The 21,593-nt window shown below is 39.0% G+C and overlaps 1 protein-coding gene across 3 annotated transcripts in view; it reads right to left on the minus strand.

The window, feature by feature from the left end:
- Positions 1–21,593, minus strand: part of DOCK8 (dedicator of cytokinesis 8) — a 315,501-nt gene that overhangs the window by 46,278 nt on the left and 247,630 nt on the right. For all 3 annotated transcript variants that reach the window (XM_072610925.1, XM_072610934.1, XM_072610944.1), the window contains 7 exons: positions 21,090–21,259; positions 15,128–15,276; positions 9,944–10,126; positions 9,436–9,571; positions 7,724–7,811; positions 4,186–4,282; positions 929–1,063 (listed from right to left, as the gene is read on the minus strand). In XM_072610925.1, coding sequence (XP_072467026.1) covers positions 929–1,063; positions 4,186–4,282; positions 7,724–7,811; positions 9,436–9,571; positions 9,944–10,126; positions 15,128–15,276; positions 21,090–21,259 — 958 coding nt within the window. The remainder of the gene's footprint in view (positions 1–928; positions 1,064–4,185; positions 4,283–7,723; positions 7,812–9,435; positions 9,572–9,943; positions 10,127–15,127; positions 15,277–21,089; positions 21,260–21,593) is intronic.

A 21,593-nucleotide genomic window follows, 5' to 3' on the forward strand; every position in this document is an offset into this window, starting at 1 on the left:
TCCATACACACTATGCAGTGACACAGGAACAAACAGTGATAAACCTAGGGAGTTAGATTCAGCTTTGTTGTTTTTCAGTCAGTCAGTCATGTCTGACTCTTCATGAGAAGTGGACCATAGCATGCCAATACAAGTCATGGGGTTTTCTTGGCAAAGATATTGGAGTGGTTTGCCATGTCCTTCTCCAAATCATCTTACAGATGAGGAAACTGAGGCAAAGAGGGGTAAGTGACATGTCCAAGGTCACACAGGCAGTAAGTGTCTGAGGTTGGATTTGAAGTCAGGTCTTCTTGATTCCAGGTCCACTGTTCTATCCACTGCACCTAGCTGCCCTATTTTCCTGAATACTTTTGCAAATATTCAAAGTGAATAGTTTTGAGCCTGGAGTCAGGAAGACCTGAGTTCAAATGTAGCTCTTCAGCCACTTACCAGCTGTATGACCCTGGGCAAGTCACTTATCCCTCTTTGCCTCAGTTTCCTCATCTGTAAAATGATCTGGAGAAGGACATGGTAAACCACTCCACTATCTTTGCTAAGAAAACCTAAATGGGGTCACAAAGAGTTGGGCATGACCAAAATAACTGAACAACAACAACTTTTAGGAAAAAGATATATGGCAAACAAAGCTTCATCTCAACCAAAAGGCCTGTCATTTGGTCTTTGCCCACATGCCAAAGTCCAGTTCTAAGATCACCAGCCATTCTTGACTTCTTGAGACTATTCCAGATTTTAAATGGAGCTATTAGGCTTCCTCCGCCCTGATAAGGAATTCACCATGAACACAGACACAGACGTTTCTCTGTGTGCTCCTTTATATTCCATTGATTCATCCCCCCTGTAGGAATCTGACCCACAGGGAAGACGGGGAAATCGCAGGCCAGAGAAACTAATTAAGAGAAAGAAAACAAAGGGCAGGACCCAAGTTTACCTTGGCAATGAGAGCTCGGAGTGTGGCGAAGCAGTGAGTCAGGTAGGTGGTGCTCTGGTCACAGCTCAGGGAGTTCACGAGGACCCTCAGCACTCCTCCCAGAAGGCTGTCTTTGCAGTCCAGTGCAGAGCTGGCCTGTGTGCGCAGAATGAAGAACCCGGTATGAAGAACCTGTCCTGATGCAGACGTGCAGAAAGTGCTTCCTAGCTATTGTCTCATTTTTCTCTTCACTACTACCTTGTGAAGTAGGGAAAGAGTCCCATTCTACAGATTAGGGTTTAGGCAATAAGTCCCATTCTACAGGTTAGGATTTAGGCAATGAGTCCCATTCTACAGATTAGGATTTAGGCAATGAGTCCCATTCTACAGATTAGGGTTTAGGCAATGAGTCCCATTCTACAGGTTAGGGTTTAGGCAATGAGTCCCATTCTACAGGTTAGGATTTAGGCAATGAGTCCCATTTTACAGATTAGGATTTAGGCAATGAGTCCCATTCTACAGGTTAGGATTCAGGCAATGAGTCCCATTCTACAGGTTAGGGTTTAGGCAATGAGTCCCACATTAAAGATAAATTTCATAGAAGTGACTTGCTCAAAGTCATACAAAGAGTAGCAGAGTAGAACTTGAACTCACAGCTACCTCTGTGGATTTAAATTAAGCCCTTTGCCATTGTGCTGAAAGACAGCTGGGCCTCACAGACTCCGAACACATCAAAAGCTACCAGTTCTACCTCCCATATTCGAAGACTGGCCTACTTTATATTGTACCCTACGAGGTCTGAAATGTCCCCTTAAGGATGTTGTCAGCGGATTGAGCACCAGATCCCCAGTTCCTCAACTCTCCAATTAATTGATGATATAAATTTCATCCTGGGTTCTCAAGTAAGACTTTGCAAAGTAGCTGTACCCTACCCTGATAGCACCTTGCCCCACCTCCATCTAAAGGTCACAGTCTCTCGATGTGTCCTAACTGATAAACATTATATCCTTATAGCACGTTTTATAACTGACCCATCATACTCTCTTTTTACAACAACTCTGTGAAGGAGGCAGTGCCGGGATAATTATTCCCATTTCACAGATGAAGAAACTGAAACCCAGAGGGGTTAATTTCTCTTGTAGGGTCACAGCTCAGCCCTAAGTTTCCTGACTCCTGAATCAGGTACCACTCCAATTTCTGTGGGACCCTGAGGATATCAGTGGCTGCTTGGATGGTAACAATGCTTCTTCAGAGAATCTTAATTATCCAGTGGATGGAACATAGAACATATTGGACAGTCAAGATAGTAATAATAGCTAACATTCATATTTTTATTGTTTTTCAGTTGTTTCAGTTGTGTCCAATTCTCTGTGACCCCACTTGGGATTTTCTTCATAGAGTTAGGACAGTGGTTTGCCATTTCCTTCTCCAGTTCATTTTACAGATGAGGAAACTGAGGCAAACAGGATTAGGTGACTTGTTCAGGGTCACACAACTAGTAAGTATCCAAAGCCAGATCCGAATTCACAAAGATAAGTTTTCCTGACTTGAGGCCAAGCATCCTATACACTGCCCCACCTAGTTGCCCATAGCATCTATATAGCACTTACTATATACTTATAGTACTATATACTACTATAGGCACTGTGCAATTATTATCTCATTTGATCCCCAGAACAATCCTGGGTGGTAGGTGCTATTATTATCCCCAATTTTTAGAGATGAAAAAACTGAGGCAAACATAAGGGAAGTGACTTGCCCAGGGTCACACAGATAACAAAGTGTCTGAGGCTGGATTGGAACACAAGTCTTCCTGACTCTAGGTCCAAAGCTCTGTTCACTCACTGTGCCATCTGTGATGTGAATAGTAAAGTTCCATAGGCCTCAAGGTGTGGAGAAAAGACTGCTGCATGTGGGGGTAACTGCCCTGTTCTGTCAGTGACTTAAGCAGGTTCATCTCTCTACCTCTCAGTTTCCTCATCTGTCAGATGGGGGTTTTGGATGAGGAGACCTCTAAGATTCCTTCCAGCTCTGAATCTATGATCTTAAATGCAGCTTCATGGCAGCTCTGTGAGACAGAGGATGGCACAGACAGTTCTTGTGTTATAAGCATGATCATTTTAGACAATTCCAAAGCTTGGATTATGGGGATTGCATTATATTTCAATGATATTCCTTCTAGCTCTATGTATATTGCTGTTAATCAGGAGTTTCCTTATGACAACATCATAGGATCAGAATCAAAATCATTTATTTAGCATCTATGCATCAGGCACTACGCTAGGCACTAGGGATACAAGGACAACCCCCCCCCAAATCCAGTCCTTGTCCTCAAGGAGCTTCTATTCTCTCTAGCTTTATAACTCTAGGACTGGAAAGATGTTAGAGATCATCCAGTACAAATTCCTCTTTATTTGTTTTTTTTTTTATTTAAAATTTTTTAATTAAAATTTCCTTTTTCTTTTTCCAATCAACAAACATCCACCTTCTTTTCCTCAGAAGAATGTAAAGAAGGATGTAAAGGATTTCCCTCTCCAACTTCCCATGGAGAACAAACGAAAAACAAAATTCCTGTTACGAACACATGAAGTCATGGAAAACACATCCCCGCATTGGCCATGTCCAAAACAGCACGTCTCAGTAGTCACTCTGAGTCCAACAACTCTCTGTCAGACGGTATATCTTACAGATGAAGAAACACTAAGAGACTTGCCTGAGCTTACAGGTAGTACGCTGCAGAACCAGGATCCAAACCATAGTATTCTGGTCCCAGCACTTTCTATTGTACTACAACATCTGTGTTTCTGTTTAGGCCAACTGGGTACCCCATGATTTTATGTTCTATCGAAAGCTTTTCTTACATCCTCAACTGGAAGATGAAGTTAGAAAGTTAAAGTACCGCAAAGCTCACTGTGGTGGCTAGGTATTTATTTTATGGGCCCAACTATGAGAACAAACTGTCCAACACTTCCACATAATTACCCTTAAGGACTGTAGACTAGACTACTGTCTTTTACAAATCCACTTCTCTGTATGGATCTCAAGGAGAATTATACGGGCTGGGGGAAAGGTTCAGTACCTCTCAGACTGGGAAAGCGAACTCTACTGTGAAATGAAGGACAGAAAAGACTGGTTTCTCTAGCAAACAAACAAAAAAAGGAGGAACCCACGGTCCACCTTTGTTTCTTCTCCCTTAAAATGCTGTAATGGAAGCCCTTTTTAAAGATCCTGGTAAAAAAACATCCATATGTAACATAGTTTGCCATTGATTTTCTCACCTGGATAATATTTTCCTGCATATCTAGGATGATTAAATTTGCTTCGGTGGCCAAGTTGCCGTTAATCAAAGCTTCTTGGTCTAGCTCTGCCTTTGTTCTAAAGGACAAAAAGAGGTCACATTAAGCACACATCCAGTCTGGCTGTATTCGAAAGATTACGATCTGCACCCTAGCGCCCAAGTAAAGCCTCAGGGAAAACAAGAGAGTGAGTGACTTAGGGAAGTAAGCAGTGTGTGCACACAGGGCTCCTTCTGGGATTAGGACTTGCTTTTAGAAGAAGTCGTTGGGTTTTTTTTTCTTGGTCGTTAATTTAACTGGTGTCTGATTCTCTAGCTAAAGTCCTGAAGTCATTATTATAATTATAAGTCAACTAAAAAAGAGCCATTGGTTTTTAAACAGGAAGAGACCTGTGCAGAATGAGAGTCACTCAGGTTGGCCAATCAGATTGCTCAAACCATCCCTCAGGGACACTTTGGAGTTTCGGGTACTGACAGTAATCTCTAGATCTGGGCAAGGTGGAGCCCATGATACAGGCCAGAGAGAGTCAGGTTGGGTGTGATCTGAGTCTGGCAAACAATGATGCCACTGAGTGAGGAAGCTGAGATTCCTTCTGAATTGGGTCAAGGTAAAGCTAGTCATTTAGACTTTCAAAAGACAACCCCAAGTTTGCTCCGCCAAGCCCTGGCTCTTTGTCTCATCACTGACTTTTCTGTAAAACCTTTTCATCTGAGGACAAGGCCCAGGGAAGCTGGTACTCTGACATCCATGGCACACCAGCTGCTGTGTGTTTGGGAACTCTTAGGGTCTCAGAATAGCTTTTGTAGTTTTGCAGTCATTGTTGGTAAGTCTGTGTGAAAACCAGGAAGAATGAATTACCATAAAGTACAAGCAGTTTGGAGAAGTGAGAGAGACAGAGAGAGAGAGAGAGGGAGGGAGGGAGGGAGGGAGGGAGAGAGAGAGAGAGAGAGAGAGAGAGAGAGAGAGAGAGAGAGAGAGGGAGAGAGGGAGAGGGAGAGGGAGAGAGGGAGACAAAGAGAGGGAGAGAGAGGGAGGGAGAGAGAGAGGGAGAGCGCCCAATTCTCTCGATTAGGAATTCTCTATAGATGTTCTTGAAGTTCACCATCTCTAACGCTGGGATGATGGAGGGAGAAGAAGGGTGGAGGGCAAGGTTTTCAGTTATTTTCTACAGAACAAATCTCTGAAGTAATTATTTTCTGTATTTATTAAAAACCATACTGGCTCTGTCCTTTCCCCAATCCAGGTCTTGATTCTCAGTCTGACCTCTGTTTGTATTATTATTATGAGTTAATAGCAGTAGTAGTAATATACATTCTCAAGGAAACAGAGCTTGAGGATGCATAAAGCTTGTTTATTTATACCCTGTGAAGTAAGTAGTATAAATATTGTAATTCCCATTTTACAGAGGAGACCACTCAAAAAGACTAGTGTCGTGTAGTAGAAAACGCAGAACGTGCTCTCAGAGGTCCTACTCCTTATCGCCTATGTGACTTAGGCAAGCCGCTTCATTTCCTTGGGCCTTTGTTTCTTTATGTAGGAAAATGAGTTGACTAGATGACTACGGAGGTCCCCTGTAGTTCTAAACATGTGTAGTTCTAAACCTCTGTAATCTGGACTCAAATTTCAGCTCTACAACTTACAACCCCAGTGGACAAAGCACTTAATCTACCTGAGCCTCGGTTTTCTCATCTGGAAAATGAGGGAGTGTCAACTAGGAACAAACTAGGAAAAGAACAACCAGGAACTCGCCACAAAGCTATGAATTGGCCAATGGTCACCCAGTTTGTTCAAGTAAATCTCATGATTGGAGCTGAGGTCCCCTAATCCTCTGCTTTACTCCTAACATGACGGCATTTTTGAAGGGTTAGTGAAAGCTGAAAGCAGCATTTTTATTGATTGAATGATTCATTTTAGCATGAAGACCTCTGAAGGATGTCCCAGTCTTTTTTTTTAAGAAGTTTTCAGGGTCTCTATTTCTGACTTAGATTGCACAGCTCTATGAAAAGCACATTTTGGAAGTGATTTGCAAAGAAAAGAAAGAAAGAAAGAGCTTGAGCTTGAGGCTCCTTTCCAAGAGTGCTTTTTAAAAAATGTTCCTAATAACTCGGTTCCGTTGTATAGTCACCATTTTTTTGCTGACATCTCTTTTTAGAAAATGTCAGAGTCCTCTTCAGAAAATTAGTAGCTGCTACTTCAAGACAACACATCAAATGTGCTGGTGATTAGTATTTTGAAGTCTAGCTCAGGAAGATTAGACCATGAAAAGGGTCTTACAGAGCAAGCCTGGGAAGAAGGTCTTCCCAAACTTCAGCTCAGGCCAACAGTGATCTGGAGTGATCTGGAGTATTGGCAATCTAAACATCTAAGATTTTTCTAAAGCACTTATTGTAAAATACACTAATGGTTCTTAACCTAAACGAGAATGCATAGTTCCCTTAAATTCAGTAGTTTGCAAAGAATTTTGAAAAATATTAGGCAGGAAAAGGGTAAAAAACTTCTTGAAAACTTTAATATTATAAAAGGTAGACCAATACCACAGCAAATTTTATACTAAAGAAGCAGAGCATGCCTTCAACATGACCTATGATACTAATCTGTTCAGTTGTTCAGTCATGTCAGATTCTTCATGACCCCATTTTGGACTTTCTTGGCAGAAATACTAGAACCATTTCCTTCCCTAGCTCATTTTTTAAAATTAGTTAATTTTAAATTTAAATACTAAAACTTAAATACACAATAAGAAAAGAAAATGAGATATATTACAGACTTAAATATAAAGTAGGAAAAGAAAAAAAATATTGCCACATGCTGCACAGCAGAAGGTAAGAGAGGATTCAAAATAGCAATCCCAGCTCATTATATAGATAAGGAAACTGAGGCAAACAGGGTTAAGTGACTTGCCCAGGGTCACACAGTTAGTAAATGTCTGATGCTGGATTTGAATTCATGAAGATGAGTCTTCTTTACCCCAGGCCCAGTGCCACCTAGCTGCCCCTATGTTCCCTTCCAGATTTCATTCTATGGTCCTGTAAAATGGAAATGGCACATCCATTAGCAAAAGGAGATTCGCTGCTGTTTCAAACACTAAAATTCCTCTCATTTTTGTCTGAGTTACAAGGCAGACACAGACCTATTAACAACCCCTGAAATATGTTTGGTTTGAAATTGTGCAGACATGGGCATGTGGCTTGTGTTCTCTCTTGCTTTCTTTGTGAACTTATCAACTGCCTTTACCACGGAGAAATATTTCTTCTGTACATTATCACCTTTGCAATGTCATCTGAAATATGCAAGCGTTCATTTTCTTTAAATACGCCACAGTCCAGAGAGCTCATGGAATTTTAGTACTTGTTCAATGTTTTTGATCACTCCAGGTCACTGGATGGACTGCATCTACACAGATAATAATGTTTCGTTCTCTTTGCCTCTGAGGGATACAGCTGTTTTGGTAACCTAAGTACCCTGGGAAAAATGCTTTGGACTTTTGGTAAAAGTATCACAAGGTTGATGAGTGACTTACTTATCTAGCTTTTCGTTAGCCTGTCGCCAATGTGTCTGCTCTTTCCTCCATCTCAGGTTTTCGTTTAGTCCTGGAAAACGGTCATTCCCTAGGAATTAAAAAACACATGATTGGAATTTGATTAGAATGAAACTCTCCAAGATAGCTGGGGTTTCTGTAACAAGCCTTATTGAGGCAGCTTAGCTCGACCTTCTGCTGATGACTAGAGAACATGATGTGCCATGGAAAGGTTGGCAACAAGGCCCACCAGGCGCCTGGCCGAGCTCCCTAGTGGCTGGTATGTTCCCTGACCTGGCGGGGGGGAATGCTGTGGCGGAAGAGGTAGTTCCCCTGCCTCGCGACTGTACTCTGAAGGCTCAGATTCTCCGATTCCATTTCTGTAGCTCTCAATCAGGGGGCTTCCAGTGAAACTTTTGGACCTATATGTGGAACACTAGTTGACCTGCAGGGAAAGGGAGGGCTTCCCATCACTGTGCAGGGAATCTGAGCTCACTGCAATCCCCTGCCCACTGTTGAGCAGGACAGCACAGAGTAGGGCTACAAGGATACAAGTTACCATAGCTTGGGGGCAGTATGCTTGGGTTCCCTGGAAAATTTACTCCAGAAATGACAAGGTAACTTTCTTGGATGGTCTTTGGGACAGAATATGACCTCAGACGCTTGCTAGCTGTGTAACCCTGGGCAACTCACTCTATCTCTACCTCGGTTTTGTTATCTGTGAAATCCGTGTATCATTTTGGCGCCTTTGCCTCTCAGTAATAATGCCTCTTCCAGCCAGGCTTTCATTTCTTGACTTTTGCAGGACTTAGATACTGATTTGGGTCAGAACTCTGTTTTCTCTGAGCAAGACTGGGGGAGGGAGAAGGAGAATCAATTTGATCATCTTTATCTGCACGTGCTAATCCTTAGAGCAGCATGAAGGTTTCAGCTACTAGAATTACGTGATATATGGACACAGTAGGGGAGAAGGGAAAGGAATAAGTGTTTTCTATGTGCCAGGCACTGTATTAAGCACTTTTAATAAACATTATGTCATTGAATCATCTGGTAAATGAGGATAGGAATAACACCTAGCTCTCAGGGTTGTTATGAGATCAAACGAGATACTATTTGTAGAGTGCTTTTCAAACCTTAAAGTGCTATACAAATGCTATTATTGTTATTAATTAATAAATCAATAAAATGAATTAACAAATTATTTAATTAATTAATAATTAATGCCTAATGGCATGCTCAGAATAAACCCAGGGTCCAGTCAGACCCTCCTAGAATTGCTCCTGGCTGGTATGGCTATTCCTCTCCTTCCTTATCAAATTAATTCAAATATGATAATAATTGTTAAGTGCTTATTACAGTTCCTGGTACACAACAGGTGCTATATAAATGTTACTAATTATCATTATCATTGTGACTGCTCTTTACCCTAAGACCCATATTCTAGGGATTGGCCCTTTTACTCCTGTTAAATTCAGCTTGATGCCAGATGTCATTCAGAAACATCTCCCTAGCTGCCAATTGATTCACAAAGGATCATGGTAGGTACTTAATAAATGCTTGTGGACTGCCTGGTGGATAGTTAAACTCATGGAAAAATCACAAACCTTGCTTTTGCAAGGCATGGGCATCATCATCCTCTAAGAAACTTAAAGTTGAAATCTTATTGACAGAATATTCCTTCCCACAAAATCAGAATGAGACAATTAAAAACTCACCTGCTGGGATCTTGCAGCGTCGCATCATTTCCCCTCTGGCACCTTCTCCTCTCAATAATGCCTCTTCTAGCCGGGCCTTCACATCTCTTGACTTTTGGAGGACTTGAGTACTGACTTTGTCAGAATTTTGTTTTCCCTGAGCAAGATTGAGGGTGGGGGAGAATAATTTTGATAATTATTATTTGTATGTGCTAGTCCTTGGAACAATATTAAAATTTCAGCTAGTGGAATTATGCGGGCAAAATCAGCAGGGATGAGAAATTCTTTGGAATTTTTTTATTCATCATGTAAGTATGGAATGTAGAGATATCTTCCTCTCCTTTTCTAGGGCATTGTAATATTAATGAAAGGAAGAATAAATGGATTTGAATACATAAATATGCAAAAGGTACAGAAATAGTAGAGATGCCTTCTATTTTGGCCTCCCTCACTGCCTGCCACTCCCTGCAAAATACAACCCGCCCCAAACTGGACTGAAATTTGGAGAAAACTGAGTTATTGCAATTACCTTGTACTCAAAACATGACACACAGATGAAAAGTAGATCTAAAATCCTATTCAGTTGCATTGATGGTAGGTCTGCAATCCACTTCCGAATGAGGGTCTGGTCTGCATTTTTCATGATCCAGAGAAAACAGATCATGAGATTGCGGGTGGTATCAGAATTCAGCACATTATATTGCTTGTAGGGCTGGAATGTGGTTTTTGGTTTGTTTTATTTTTGAGGCATCCAGATGGTGGATAAAGAGTGAGAAACAGAAATGTTATGATTAAGAAATGCTAAGCTTTCAGAATGTCAGAATTCTTATTCATTCCCTGATCTGATATCTATTTCTTAGATGTTCCTATTCAAATCTTATGTAGTTAAGTAAAGGATCCTGAGTCACACAGTTCATGAAAGGGGACTTCCCTGAGGCAGGATTAGATCTAGTAAGGGATGGTTGAAAGATGATTGGATTTTGAGTCAAAGGACCTGGCTTCAAATTCCACAGTTATTGTGCCCTATGTATGTGACCTTAGGCAACTTTTTTGATCTCAAGTTCCTTTCTGGAAAATTATGGAAGCTGAACTAAGTGGTCGCTGTGGGCCCTTCCAGTTTTAATTCTGTGAGCCTGTGGATAAAAACTATATTAGTCTTGGGATCAAAAGGGCAGCTCTTTGGCTTACAGACTATGTGTGCTTCCTGGTGCTTGTATGCCACTCCATTTCTACTTTCTCTTGATAATTGATGAGGCTCTTTATCCCACCTCCTCCACTTTGGTGCATGTAGTTGCAGACTATTGTAGATACTTAGGGATGCTCTCTCCCATCAGATTTGAATGCAGGGAAGAATGTAGGGCTGGGTGCCCGAGAAAGCTGTCATGCCCTAAGCATCCAGAAGGTTAAAAAGCTAGCCCTCTTGGTTCAATATTAGGAAAACTATCAACGTAATTGATCATATCAGCAGCAAATCTAATAGAAACCATATGATTATCTCAACAGATGCAGAAAAAGCTTTTAACAAAATACAACGCCTATTCCTGTTAAAAACACTAGAGAGCATAGGAATAAATGAAGCCTTACTTAAAATAAGTAACATCTACCTAAAACCTTCAGCTAGCACTATATGCAATGGGGAGAAGCTAGAAGCATTTCCAATAAGATTGCGGGTGAAACGAGGATGTCCATTATCACCAATGTTGTTCAATATGGCACTAGAAATGTTAGCTTTAGCAATAGAAAAAGAAAAAGAAATTTAAGGAATTAGAATAGGCAAAGAAGAAATTAAGTTATCACTCTTTGCAGATGATATGATGATATACTTAGAGAATTTTAGAAAATCAAGTAAAAAACTACTTGAAATAAAAAACAACTTCAGCAAAGTTTCAAGATATAAAATAAACTCACATAAATCATCAGAATTTCAAACAAAGCTCATAAGCAAGAGTTAGAAAGAGAAACTCCATTTAAAGTTACTGTAGATATTATAAAATATTTGGGAGTCTACCTGCCAAAACAAACCCAGCAACTACATGAACACAATTACAAAACACTTTTCACAGAAATAAAGTCAGATCTAAATAATTGGATGAACATCAGTTGCTTGTGGGTAGGCCAAACTAATATAATAAAAATGACAAGTCTACCTAAATTACTTATTCAGTGCCATACCAATCAAACTACCAGAAAATTAATTTATAGAGCTAGAAAAAATAATCAAAATTCACCTGGAAGAACAAAAGCCCCAAAATGTTAAGGGAATTAATGAAAAGAAATACTTGGGAAGGTGGCCTAGCCCTATCAGACCTTTAATTGTATTATAAAGCAGCAATCATCAAAACTACTTGGTACTGACTAAGAAACAGAAGGGTAGATTAGTGGAATAGGTTAGTTATACAAGACATAGTCAATGATTATATCAACCTACTGTTTGATAAACTCAAAGATCCTAGTTTGTGGGATAAGAACTCACTATTTCACAAAAACTCCTGGGAAAATTGGAAAGTAGTATGGCTGAAACTTGGCATAGACCAAAATCTGACACCATATACCAAAACAAAGTCCAAATGGGTACACAATTTAGGTATAAAGGCTGATATTATAAACAAATTAGGGGAGCAAGGAATAATTTATCTGTTTAGATTTATGGAGATTGCAGGAATTTATGACCAAAAAAGAGATAGAGAACATTATGAAATGCAAAATGGGTAATTCTGATTACATTAAATTGAAAAGTTTTTGCATAAATAAAACCAATGCAACTAAGGGAAGCAGAAAACTGGCAAAGAATTTTTCCAACTAGTGTCTGTGATAAAGGTCCCATTTCTAAAATACATAGAGAACTTAGTCAAATTTACAAGAATACAAGACATTCTCCAACTGATAAATGGTCAAAGGATATGGAACAGGCAGTTTTCAGGCAAAGAAATCAAAACTACCTATAACAGGACAAAACAGGAAGATGATAAATGTTGGAGAAGATATGGGAGAGTTGGAACACTAATTCATTGTTGGTAGAGCTGATCCAACCATTCTGGAGAGCAATTTGGAAGTATGCCCAAAGGGCTACAAAAATATGCATACCCTTTGACCCAGCAATATCACTTCTAGGTCTATATCCCAAAGATATCATACAAATGGGAAAAGGACTCATATGCACAAAAATATTTATAGTAGCTCTTTTTGTGGTGACAAAGAACTGGAAATTAAAGGGATGGCCATCAATTGGAAAATGGCTGAACAAGTTGTGGTATATGAATATAATGGAATACCATTGTGCTATGAGAAATGATGAATAATAGACAGACTTTAGAAAATCCTGGAAAGACTTATATGAACTGATGCTGAGTGAAGGGAACAGAACCAGGAGAACATTGTTCACAGATACAGCCACAGTGTGTGAGGAATGACTTTGATAGACTTCGCCCTGCTCAGAAATGCAAGGACCTAAAACAATTCTAAAGGACTCATGATGGAAAATGCCATGCACGTCCAGAGGAAGAACTATGAAGCTGGAATGCAGAGCGAAGCATATAATTTCCTTTTTTTGCTTTGGTTTTTTCTTTCCCATGTTCTCTCTCATTCATTATAATTTTTCTATGCAACAAGACTAATACAAAAATGTGTTTAATAGGAATGTATGTGTAGAGTCATATTGCATGTCATCTTGGGGAGGGAGTGAGAAGAGAGGAGAAAAAAATTTAAAACTTATGGAAGTGAATGTTGAAAACTAAAAATAAATATTTATTTTTTAAAAAAGCTAGCCTTCTTCTCAGTTCCAAAGGGGAAAATTAAGTTGATGTCAGGCATCAGATACTTTAACTTTTACCTTTATTTCACAATCTTCTTAGTCATCTGATTGCATTACAATAAGTGATGCAAACTGACTGGCAATATACTGAATCTGTGGTGTGGTGAAGAATTCACTTGCGCCAGTTGAAAGTTTGGTGCCTGCTTATATGGCTTAAAGAATATTTTTTTTAGGCAAAGAAACTCCATGGTACCTAGCACAGAGAACTGCTTTTTGTTACTTAATTACACAACATGAGGTTGTACTCTTCTCAATATGGTATCATGGTCATACCTTAGGGGGATGTAAAGATAAAACAGTGCTACTGTCTCTAAATATGTTGGAAATGATGGTTTGGGAGTTATGGAACATAAGACATTTCTACAACTGCTTTTCCTTTGTGTTTTAAAAATACATTTTACATTCTTTTTTGTGTTTTTTTTTGTACTTAAGTTCAAAATGAATAAAAAATGTAAAAAAATAAAAATACATTTTACACATGCCTTTTTCTTTTTATTACAGTCATTTCAAACCCCACCTCTGGGTTCATCCTCCTTTGTCACTTTTCTTTAAAATCAATTAAGCAAAGACATCCACTGCAGTGAGTCCATATGACAATGTATACAATATTCTGCTTTAGTAGTCCCCCACCTTTCTGCCATGAGGAAGGAGGTATGATTCATAATCTGTTCTCCAAGATTTTCATTGGTGATTCAATTGCCTGGGCATAACTTCATTTTTTTAAGATTTTACTGCCAAGATGAAAATGTAAATATAAAATAGTATTATGTTTCATCTAAGTCAATATAAATACCTAAACTTTAGGTTTTCTAAATGGGAAAACTTATACTGGACTGATGCAGAACCAATGGAGGTATATGAATATACATATGTGGAAAGAATAAGAAAAACCCAAGACTAAATACTGCACTATTGCAAGTTTGACCCTGGAGAAGAGTAAGAAAATGCATTCCTTTCCTTTATTGCAAAGGTGGTGATAGTGGTGAGGACAGTGTGGGTGGAATATGGATTGTCAGAAGCTATTGCTATGTTATTTGGTTTTCTTGTGCTGTTTTCTATTTTTTAACAAAAATTGTGACAAGGTATGGTTCGCTAGGTTGGGAAAACATGGAGGACCACATCTGAGAAAGAATATGATATAAAAACAAGAGGCAGCAATAAAACAAAGCAAACAATAAGCTTTAGACTTTTAAACTTCTCAAGTAGAAGCAAAAAAAAAAAAAAAATTAAACATGCATCCTAGAGTCTGCAGCTTTGATGAGTCAGCACAAAAGAAGTTAAATTGCATTTGGTTCTACAACCGCCAGGAACTGGGTCCCTTGGGTATTTTCCCAGGCTGATTCTTGATTGCAAGCGACCAGAAAGAAGATAGGTTACATAGTACTTCGAACCTTTTCACTCCCAAGGAACTGCTTGATCTTCAACTAATTTTTTGATTCTTTGCTGTTATTGTTAACTTGGTTAATTTCAGATTCTCTGACCTTACTATTTGCCTTATCTAGGTGATTTGTCCCAGCAGTCTAGACTCCCAATGATTAATTTTTGCCTCTAGCACAGAGCAAGAGAATTGAAATCTTTATTGGTCACCTAGGGGAAGACATGAAGGAACTATCATTCTACAAGTGTGGAAGAATTCCTGGAACAGGAATTTTTCTTTACCATCTTGGATCATCACTTGTCTGTAATTTAATAGGTCTAAGATTAAGGGATTTGCCTAAGGTCATAAAGCTAGTAAATGTTGGATGTGGGATTTGAACTCAAGTCTTCGCAACTCCAAGATTAGAACTCTATCAACTGTAATTTTTCCTTTGTTACACATATGGGAGAATACCATGTATACTATAAAAGAAAACAATGAATATACATGAAGAGCAAGCTAGTGAAATTCATGAGATTGTATACCAAGGAAGATAGAGGTGCCCCAGACGTCTTCATGAGGTTGAAATTATTTCCTGCGATGGCTAGGGCTACACTTTGGTTAATTGGACTTCCACCTTCTTGTTCTTCATCTGGGTTATTTGAACGACCTTTCCCACCACGAACATCTGAAACTGCATTTTAAAATATTGTTAGTCAAATTAACTATTAATAAACTAAAGTCAATATTTTCCTAAGTCTGTTGCACAAAATTTACTTCCATAAAAACCAAATTCCATGGGCTTGATTTTGTTGCCTTTGCATCAGTAGAATCTGTGGAATAATTTTAGTTGACACTTGTATCATTGCTTTAATCCACTGCCATCCATAAGAAGAGACAATCAAATTAAAAAAAGGAGATAAAAACAATCAAAAAAGGACAAAGATAGAAGGTAATTTTTGAAAATGTGAAAAATGACCTTCATAAAAGTTTTTTTTAACTGTTTCCAAATCTAACATACTTAGCTTAGCCATGCCTTATGGGATTTCTGGAGATAAAGAACCAACCACAAAAATCTCCAAAATGGTGGAAGGAAAACTAGTGTTGTCCAAAGAGGATTAAGACATTCAGGTACAGATTTATGAAGAATTTCTTCTAAATTTTCAGAAGTTCTGAAATGACCTTCAGTTTATTGCAGATGTCAGAATCTAGGCACATACAGAAAGGGGGTGATCATTTCAGAAGCTGGCCTTCGTTTAAAACATGATTGACATTATTTTTACTACACATGCACACACACAACAGGTCATTTATATAAGCAATTTTTAAATCTTCACAGGTGATTGACCCATAGAGAAGTCAGGTTTTCATAGAGTTGTCAAAGCTTTATCCATTTCAACCTTCAATTTTTCACAAAAATAAGACTACAAGAAATATTTTTTGGCTGCTAACATGAAAATGGAACATTATTATAAAGAATAATAAAGCACTATTGGAAAACTTTTGAGAACATTCATCTTTTAAAAAATCAATCAAGCTTAAGAAATATATCCTGGATAAGATCTTCAATTATGAAAGACAGGGTAGCAGAATCAGAAGCAGCTATCCTCAAAGGTAAAGATCATGGATTATAGACTTAGATTGAAAGGGCCCTCTAGTCCAACTCTATCATTTTAGAGACAAGGAAATTAAAAGAACCTCTCAATCTTTAGGATCATATTTTTTCCCCTTCATGAATTTATTGGTTGTTGTTGTAAGTCATTTTAAGTTGTGTCTCACTCTCTGTGACCCCACTTGGAGTTTTCATGGCAAAGATACTGGAGTGGTTTGCCATTTCCTTGTCCAACTCATTTAACAGATGAGGAAACTGAGGCAAACAGGGTTAAGTGTCTTGCTTGGGGTCACATAGCTAGTAAATGTCTGAGGCTAAACCTGAACTCAGGAAGATGAATCTTCCTGGAAGATTCTGTCTTGGGAGTGCCAGGTCTGGCACTCTATCCACTGGGCCACCTACCTGTCCCTTGAAACTCATGCAAAGCATAAAACAAAAGGCAGACATTGCCAAGAAAATAATTGTATCACTTCGAATCAATATTCCTTAATAACAATAAACTGGGGACAACTAGGTGGCACAGTGGATAGAGTTCCCCTGCCTGAAGTCAGGAGGACTCATCTTCCTGAGTTCAAATCCCCCTTAGACACTTACTAGCTGAGTGATCCCAGGAATGTCACTGAACCCTATTTGCCTCAGTTTCCTCATCTATAAAATGAGCTGAAGAAAGAAATGGCAAACCACTTTGGTATCTTTGCCAAGATGGTCACAAAATAAGTTTCAAGCTAAAGGTGAGCCGGCCCACTTTTTAAGTCCTAAAAAGAAAGAAATTAAAATTTTAAAGGGACTAAGTTAAACATAACTCTATGGGACATAAGGGAAGGTAACTTGTATGGGACTCTGTAATGTTGGCTCCAGGGACTTCTACATTTTTTTCTCCTATCTACATGCAAGCAGTATAAGCAGTATAGGGAACTCCTGGCATGGGAAAGAGCAATTCACTTTTGACTTAGTAGATAAGTCCTACTGACTGTCTGAGATACATCAAATGTAAACGATTTAACATAGGATTATAATTCTAGACATGGAAGGGACCTCTGAGGTCATCTAGTCAGGCACCTTCATTTTACAGATGAGGAAACAGATGTAAGTTAGCCAGGTTCATAGGAATAATTAGCATAAGAGATTGATCAGAACTCAGGTCTTCCTGACTTCCTGTCTAGAATACTACTCATTTACAGATAAGTCATTACAATTTTTCATTTTAACAGCCATATTATGACTACATAGTTTAATTTATGCTTGAGGAGCACTTAGACTTCCTCACATGACACAGCTGATTTAAAAGGCTCAAAGATCACATCTTCAAAAATTCTTTCCCTTGTGAATCACCTGAGGAAACAAACAGTTATACATAAAATTTGGGAGTAATGTGTTTTAAGGGAATGTACTCCATTTTGGGGACAACTGAGTTACAGTCAAAGAATCTGGAGAGCTTCCTGAATGGAACGTTGTACACATTTACCTATAAATCAGCCAAGGCCTCTAGAAATGGCCTGAATGTAAGACTCTGTAAGACTAAAAATGGTCTGCATATAGACTCTGTAACTTATAAACACAACACTCTTTCCAACTTGACTGTCAAAAGCCAGACACGGTTAGAGAACAGATTCATTACTCATTCCGTAGCTCACCGATCCTCCATAATGTCAGATATATTTTTGCAACTTCCTTACCTTTATGGTCTGACAGACCATCTCAGTCTTTTGGGTCACATTTTTCCCCCTTAGGAATTTATTGGAGTGGAGGAGTAATTGTTTGGTTGACTGGTTGTTTATCCATCCCTCTCTAAGAGGACCAATGACATCGCAAGGGTGATGTCTTAACTTTCAAGTGAATTGGACTCAAGTGAGGCATACTTGGACAGTTGTCAGCCTCACTCCCTCCTCCCACCATCAAAGTCCAGTCACAAGATAGATAAAAGTCAAGACTATTCACTCTGATGGGAAGAGAGGCTACTCAAGTCCTGACAATAATGAATTAACAAATCATAGCTCAGCTAAGGGCTCTGCAGTAATTGTTCAGAAGTGATACAATTATTTCCCTGGGAATGTCTGCTTTTGTTTTATGCTTTGTATGAGTTTTAAGCTAAAGCCAAGTTCAGTTTATTTTTCAGGCCTATAAAGAAGGAACTTAAAATTCCAAAGCAATTAAATTAAACATAACTGCATGGAGGGAGAAAGAAAGACCCTGAGGGGGTTTTGTAATATTGACTCCAAGAATTTCTGTATTCTTTTCTCCTATCTGTATGCAAACAGACACTCTCTAGCACCCTAGGGGCCTCCCACTAGCTAACAGAATGCCATGGGAATCTATAGCTTTGTCTTTGGGTAAAAGGGAAAGATGGAGAATCCCTGTGGAGTAACTGCAACCAGTCACTTTTCTTTTTTTTTAAATTTAAAATTTAATTTTTAACAGCAATATTGTTTTAAGAACAACTTTGAGTGAATAAGTAATTTTGACTATTATAAATGCCCAAATTGACTATACAAATGGCATATGAAGGAAGATAATATCTGAATCCAGAAAAAGAACTGATAAATAGAAGTATGTATAGAATGATTTTATACACACACACACACACACACACACGTATACATACACTTATATCTAATGGTAGCCATCTCTAGAGTGGGTGAAGGGAAGGAAAAAGAAATGTACATGATCAGTTTATTATATATTTAAAAGGAATAGCAAATTGTATGTAATACATTTGCAGTTTCATGTGCGGTCATCTTTTTTTATTATACTATGTTATGGAAATGTTTGTTTTATTCCACAAATTAAAAATAAAATAAATTACAATTCATTCACCTTTCAAAATAGGAAAAATATAGCTGCTTTTTCTAAAATACCTCCCCTCTCTGCCCTGTTTTTGTCAGGGTCTTGCATTCAAATCCTATCTCAGATAAGTGCTGATTGTGTGACCTTGGGCAAGTGACTTAATCTCTCTGGGTCTCAGTTTCCTTATCCATAAAATGGGGATTGTATAAATACCAACCTCACAGAGTTGTTGTAAAGAGTCAGATGAGATAATATATGCCAAGTGTTTCACCAGCCTTGAAGAATAACATGAATGTGTGCTACTATCATGCACTTTTTCCCGACTTGTGGGGTTTATGGATCTAGGGGAGAGGAGGTCCTTTGCTTCCAAGTCTCCAGATGAAAAGAGACAAGAATGTTCAAAGTATATTTAGACACAAAGGATTATAGAATTTTAGGCCCTAGAAGGAAAAGCCTTAGACATTGTCTAGTCTTGAGAGAAGGAAGTTGCACCCTGAAGGCCACTTGTGACCTGTGACCTTTGTTGGAACCTCTTTGCAACCATCTAAATAAACTCAAATTGGGGAAGCAACTTAGATTCCTGACAGTGGCTCCCCATTGCCTATCAGACAAAATACAAAGTCTTTAGGCTGGCATCGATGGCCTTCACATTCTGGCCCCAGTCTACCTTCCCAATCTCTTTCTTCTTATAGCATTTCCTGCTCCAAGGTGGACGACCAACTGTTCCCCTATCTTGTCTGCCAGTTCTGGTATTGGTAGGCTATTGTTTTTAATCAGTGTAAATAAACCCAGTTCTTAGTTAGAACCTTACATAGAGAAGTAAGGCTCTTAACATTGCTGAATTGGATTGAATATCACACATACTTTTATCATCTCTAACGGTATGAGAGACAGTGTCCCATAGTAGACAGAGAGTTGGCCTTGGAACCAGGAAAAACTGGATTCTAATCTTGCCTTTGACACATATGGGCATCGTGACCTTGGACAACTGACTCCCAATGTTCTAGGCTCTTCGTATCAAACTCAAATGTGCTAAACGGCACATAAGGATCCCTGTTGGCTTCACATTGACTTAGTTTTAAACTATGACACTATCTGTTTTATTGTATTTTTTTTACTTACTTTGTTAAACATTTCCCAATTACATTTTAATCGGGATCCAGAAGCTAGGGAGTGTTGGGCCACATTGGACCTCTGGCTCCATGTCTGACATCTCTACTCTAGCCACATTGTAACTCTCTACATTGCAGAGAAGGTACTGGCCTTTATTTTTAGGGAGGGTTTTTTTCATTTATGAGTTCTCTTTTCCATTGATACTACAGATCTAGTTCCTATCTCTTATCTAATAGTAATGGGTACTCCTTGGAATGATTTTTGGTCTTTTAATGAAATGATCCTCTTTACTTCTTGCCCATTCATTTGACAGATGAAGAAACTGAGACCTAGACAGGAAAAGTGCTTTGCCCTAGGTCATCCTCCCTGGTCTGTTGGTGGTAGGGGTGGCATCAGAAACCAGGTTGGATAACTTAGTCCAGTGCATTTCCTAGGACTGAGCTCCGTTTTCATTTCAAGTGGACCTTGTTGATCTACTCACATGGAGGGAGAATTTGGCTCTTGGAGGCATGGATTAGAACTCAAACATCATTTAGTCCAGTCTCCTCCTGTTTACAGATGAGGAAACTGAGCCCCATAGAGATTAAGAGACTTGGTCAAAATCTCATAGGTATTCAGTAGCAGGATGAGGATTTGAATCCGGGTCCTCCATTGTCAAACCTAGTACTTTTTCCACTGCATCTTGATTATGAATTTGCGAATCTGTGTCCTAAATGGAATTTCTTTGTTTTCACGGAAAATACACTCATATTTTCAGGGAAAGCACAACATTTTCCCACAGACGAAATGACCAGGTCAATAAAAAAGCTGTCTCTCACATTTATACACTTAGGAAGCAAATATGAGAAGCTCTTATTTGTGGTCTGGAGAACAACAATTCAAGGTAAATGAAATCAGCATTTGAATTAATTACACTAACCTCAGCCACACCATGTGTTGTTAATTAGTCAGAGTGGGGGCCCTCGAGGGCCAAATAAGGAAAAAGAAGACCTCTTTACCTGTAAAGTCATAGAGCTGTGGCAAAGCATCCATGATAATGCCCACCAGAGGGAGATAAAGGGCAGCCACTTTGACCTTGACCTCGGGTTTGGAGCAGCGGGGGTCCAGGTCATGAGAGCTCAGTAGACCATGGATGGCACTGATGGCTTTCCTCTGTACCTTATTGATTCTGTTGGCAAGAGAGATGTAAAAAGTCAGTGGAGGAGATGCCCCAAATATCAAAGCATGCAAGAAAGCAAAGAAATCTGTGGCTTTAATCCTTTTGTAAAAGCAAAAACAAGTAGGTTTAAAACAAAGAGAATAGGAGAGTGGACAGAGTCCTGAACTTAGAGGCAGGAAGAACTGGGCTCAAACTCCATCTCAGATACCTACTAGGTGTGTGACTCTGGCCAAGTCATTTCACATCTCTGAGAGAATCACGACGTACTGAGCTGTCTAGACAACCCGGGTTTGAATCCTGCCTCAGACACTTATTAGGCATATATATATATATATGTGTGTAT

This window comes from Notamacropus eugenii, chromosome 1 (genome assembly GCF_028372415.1).
Source record: "Notamacropus eugenii isolate mMacEug1 chromosome 1, mMacEug1.pri_v2, whole genome shotgun sequence".
NCBI classification, from domain to species: domain Eukaryota; kingdom Metazoa; phylum Chordata; class Mammalia; order Diprotodontia; family Macropodidae; genus Notamacropus; species Notamacropus eugenii.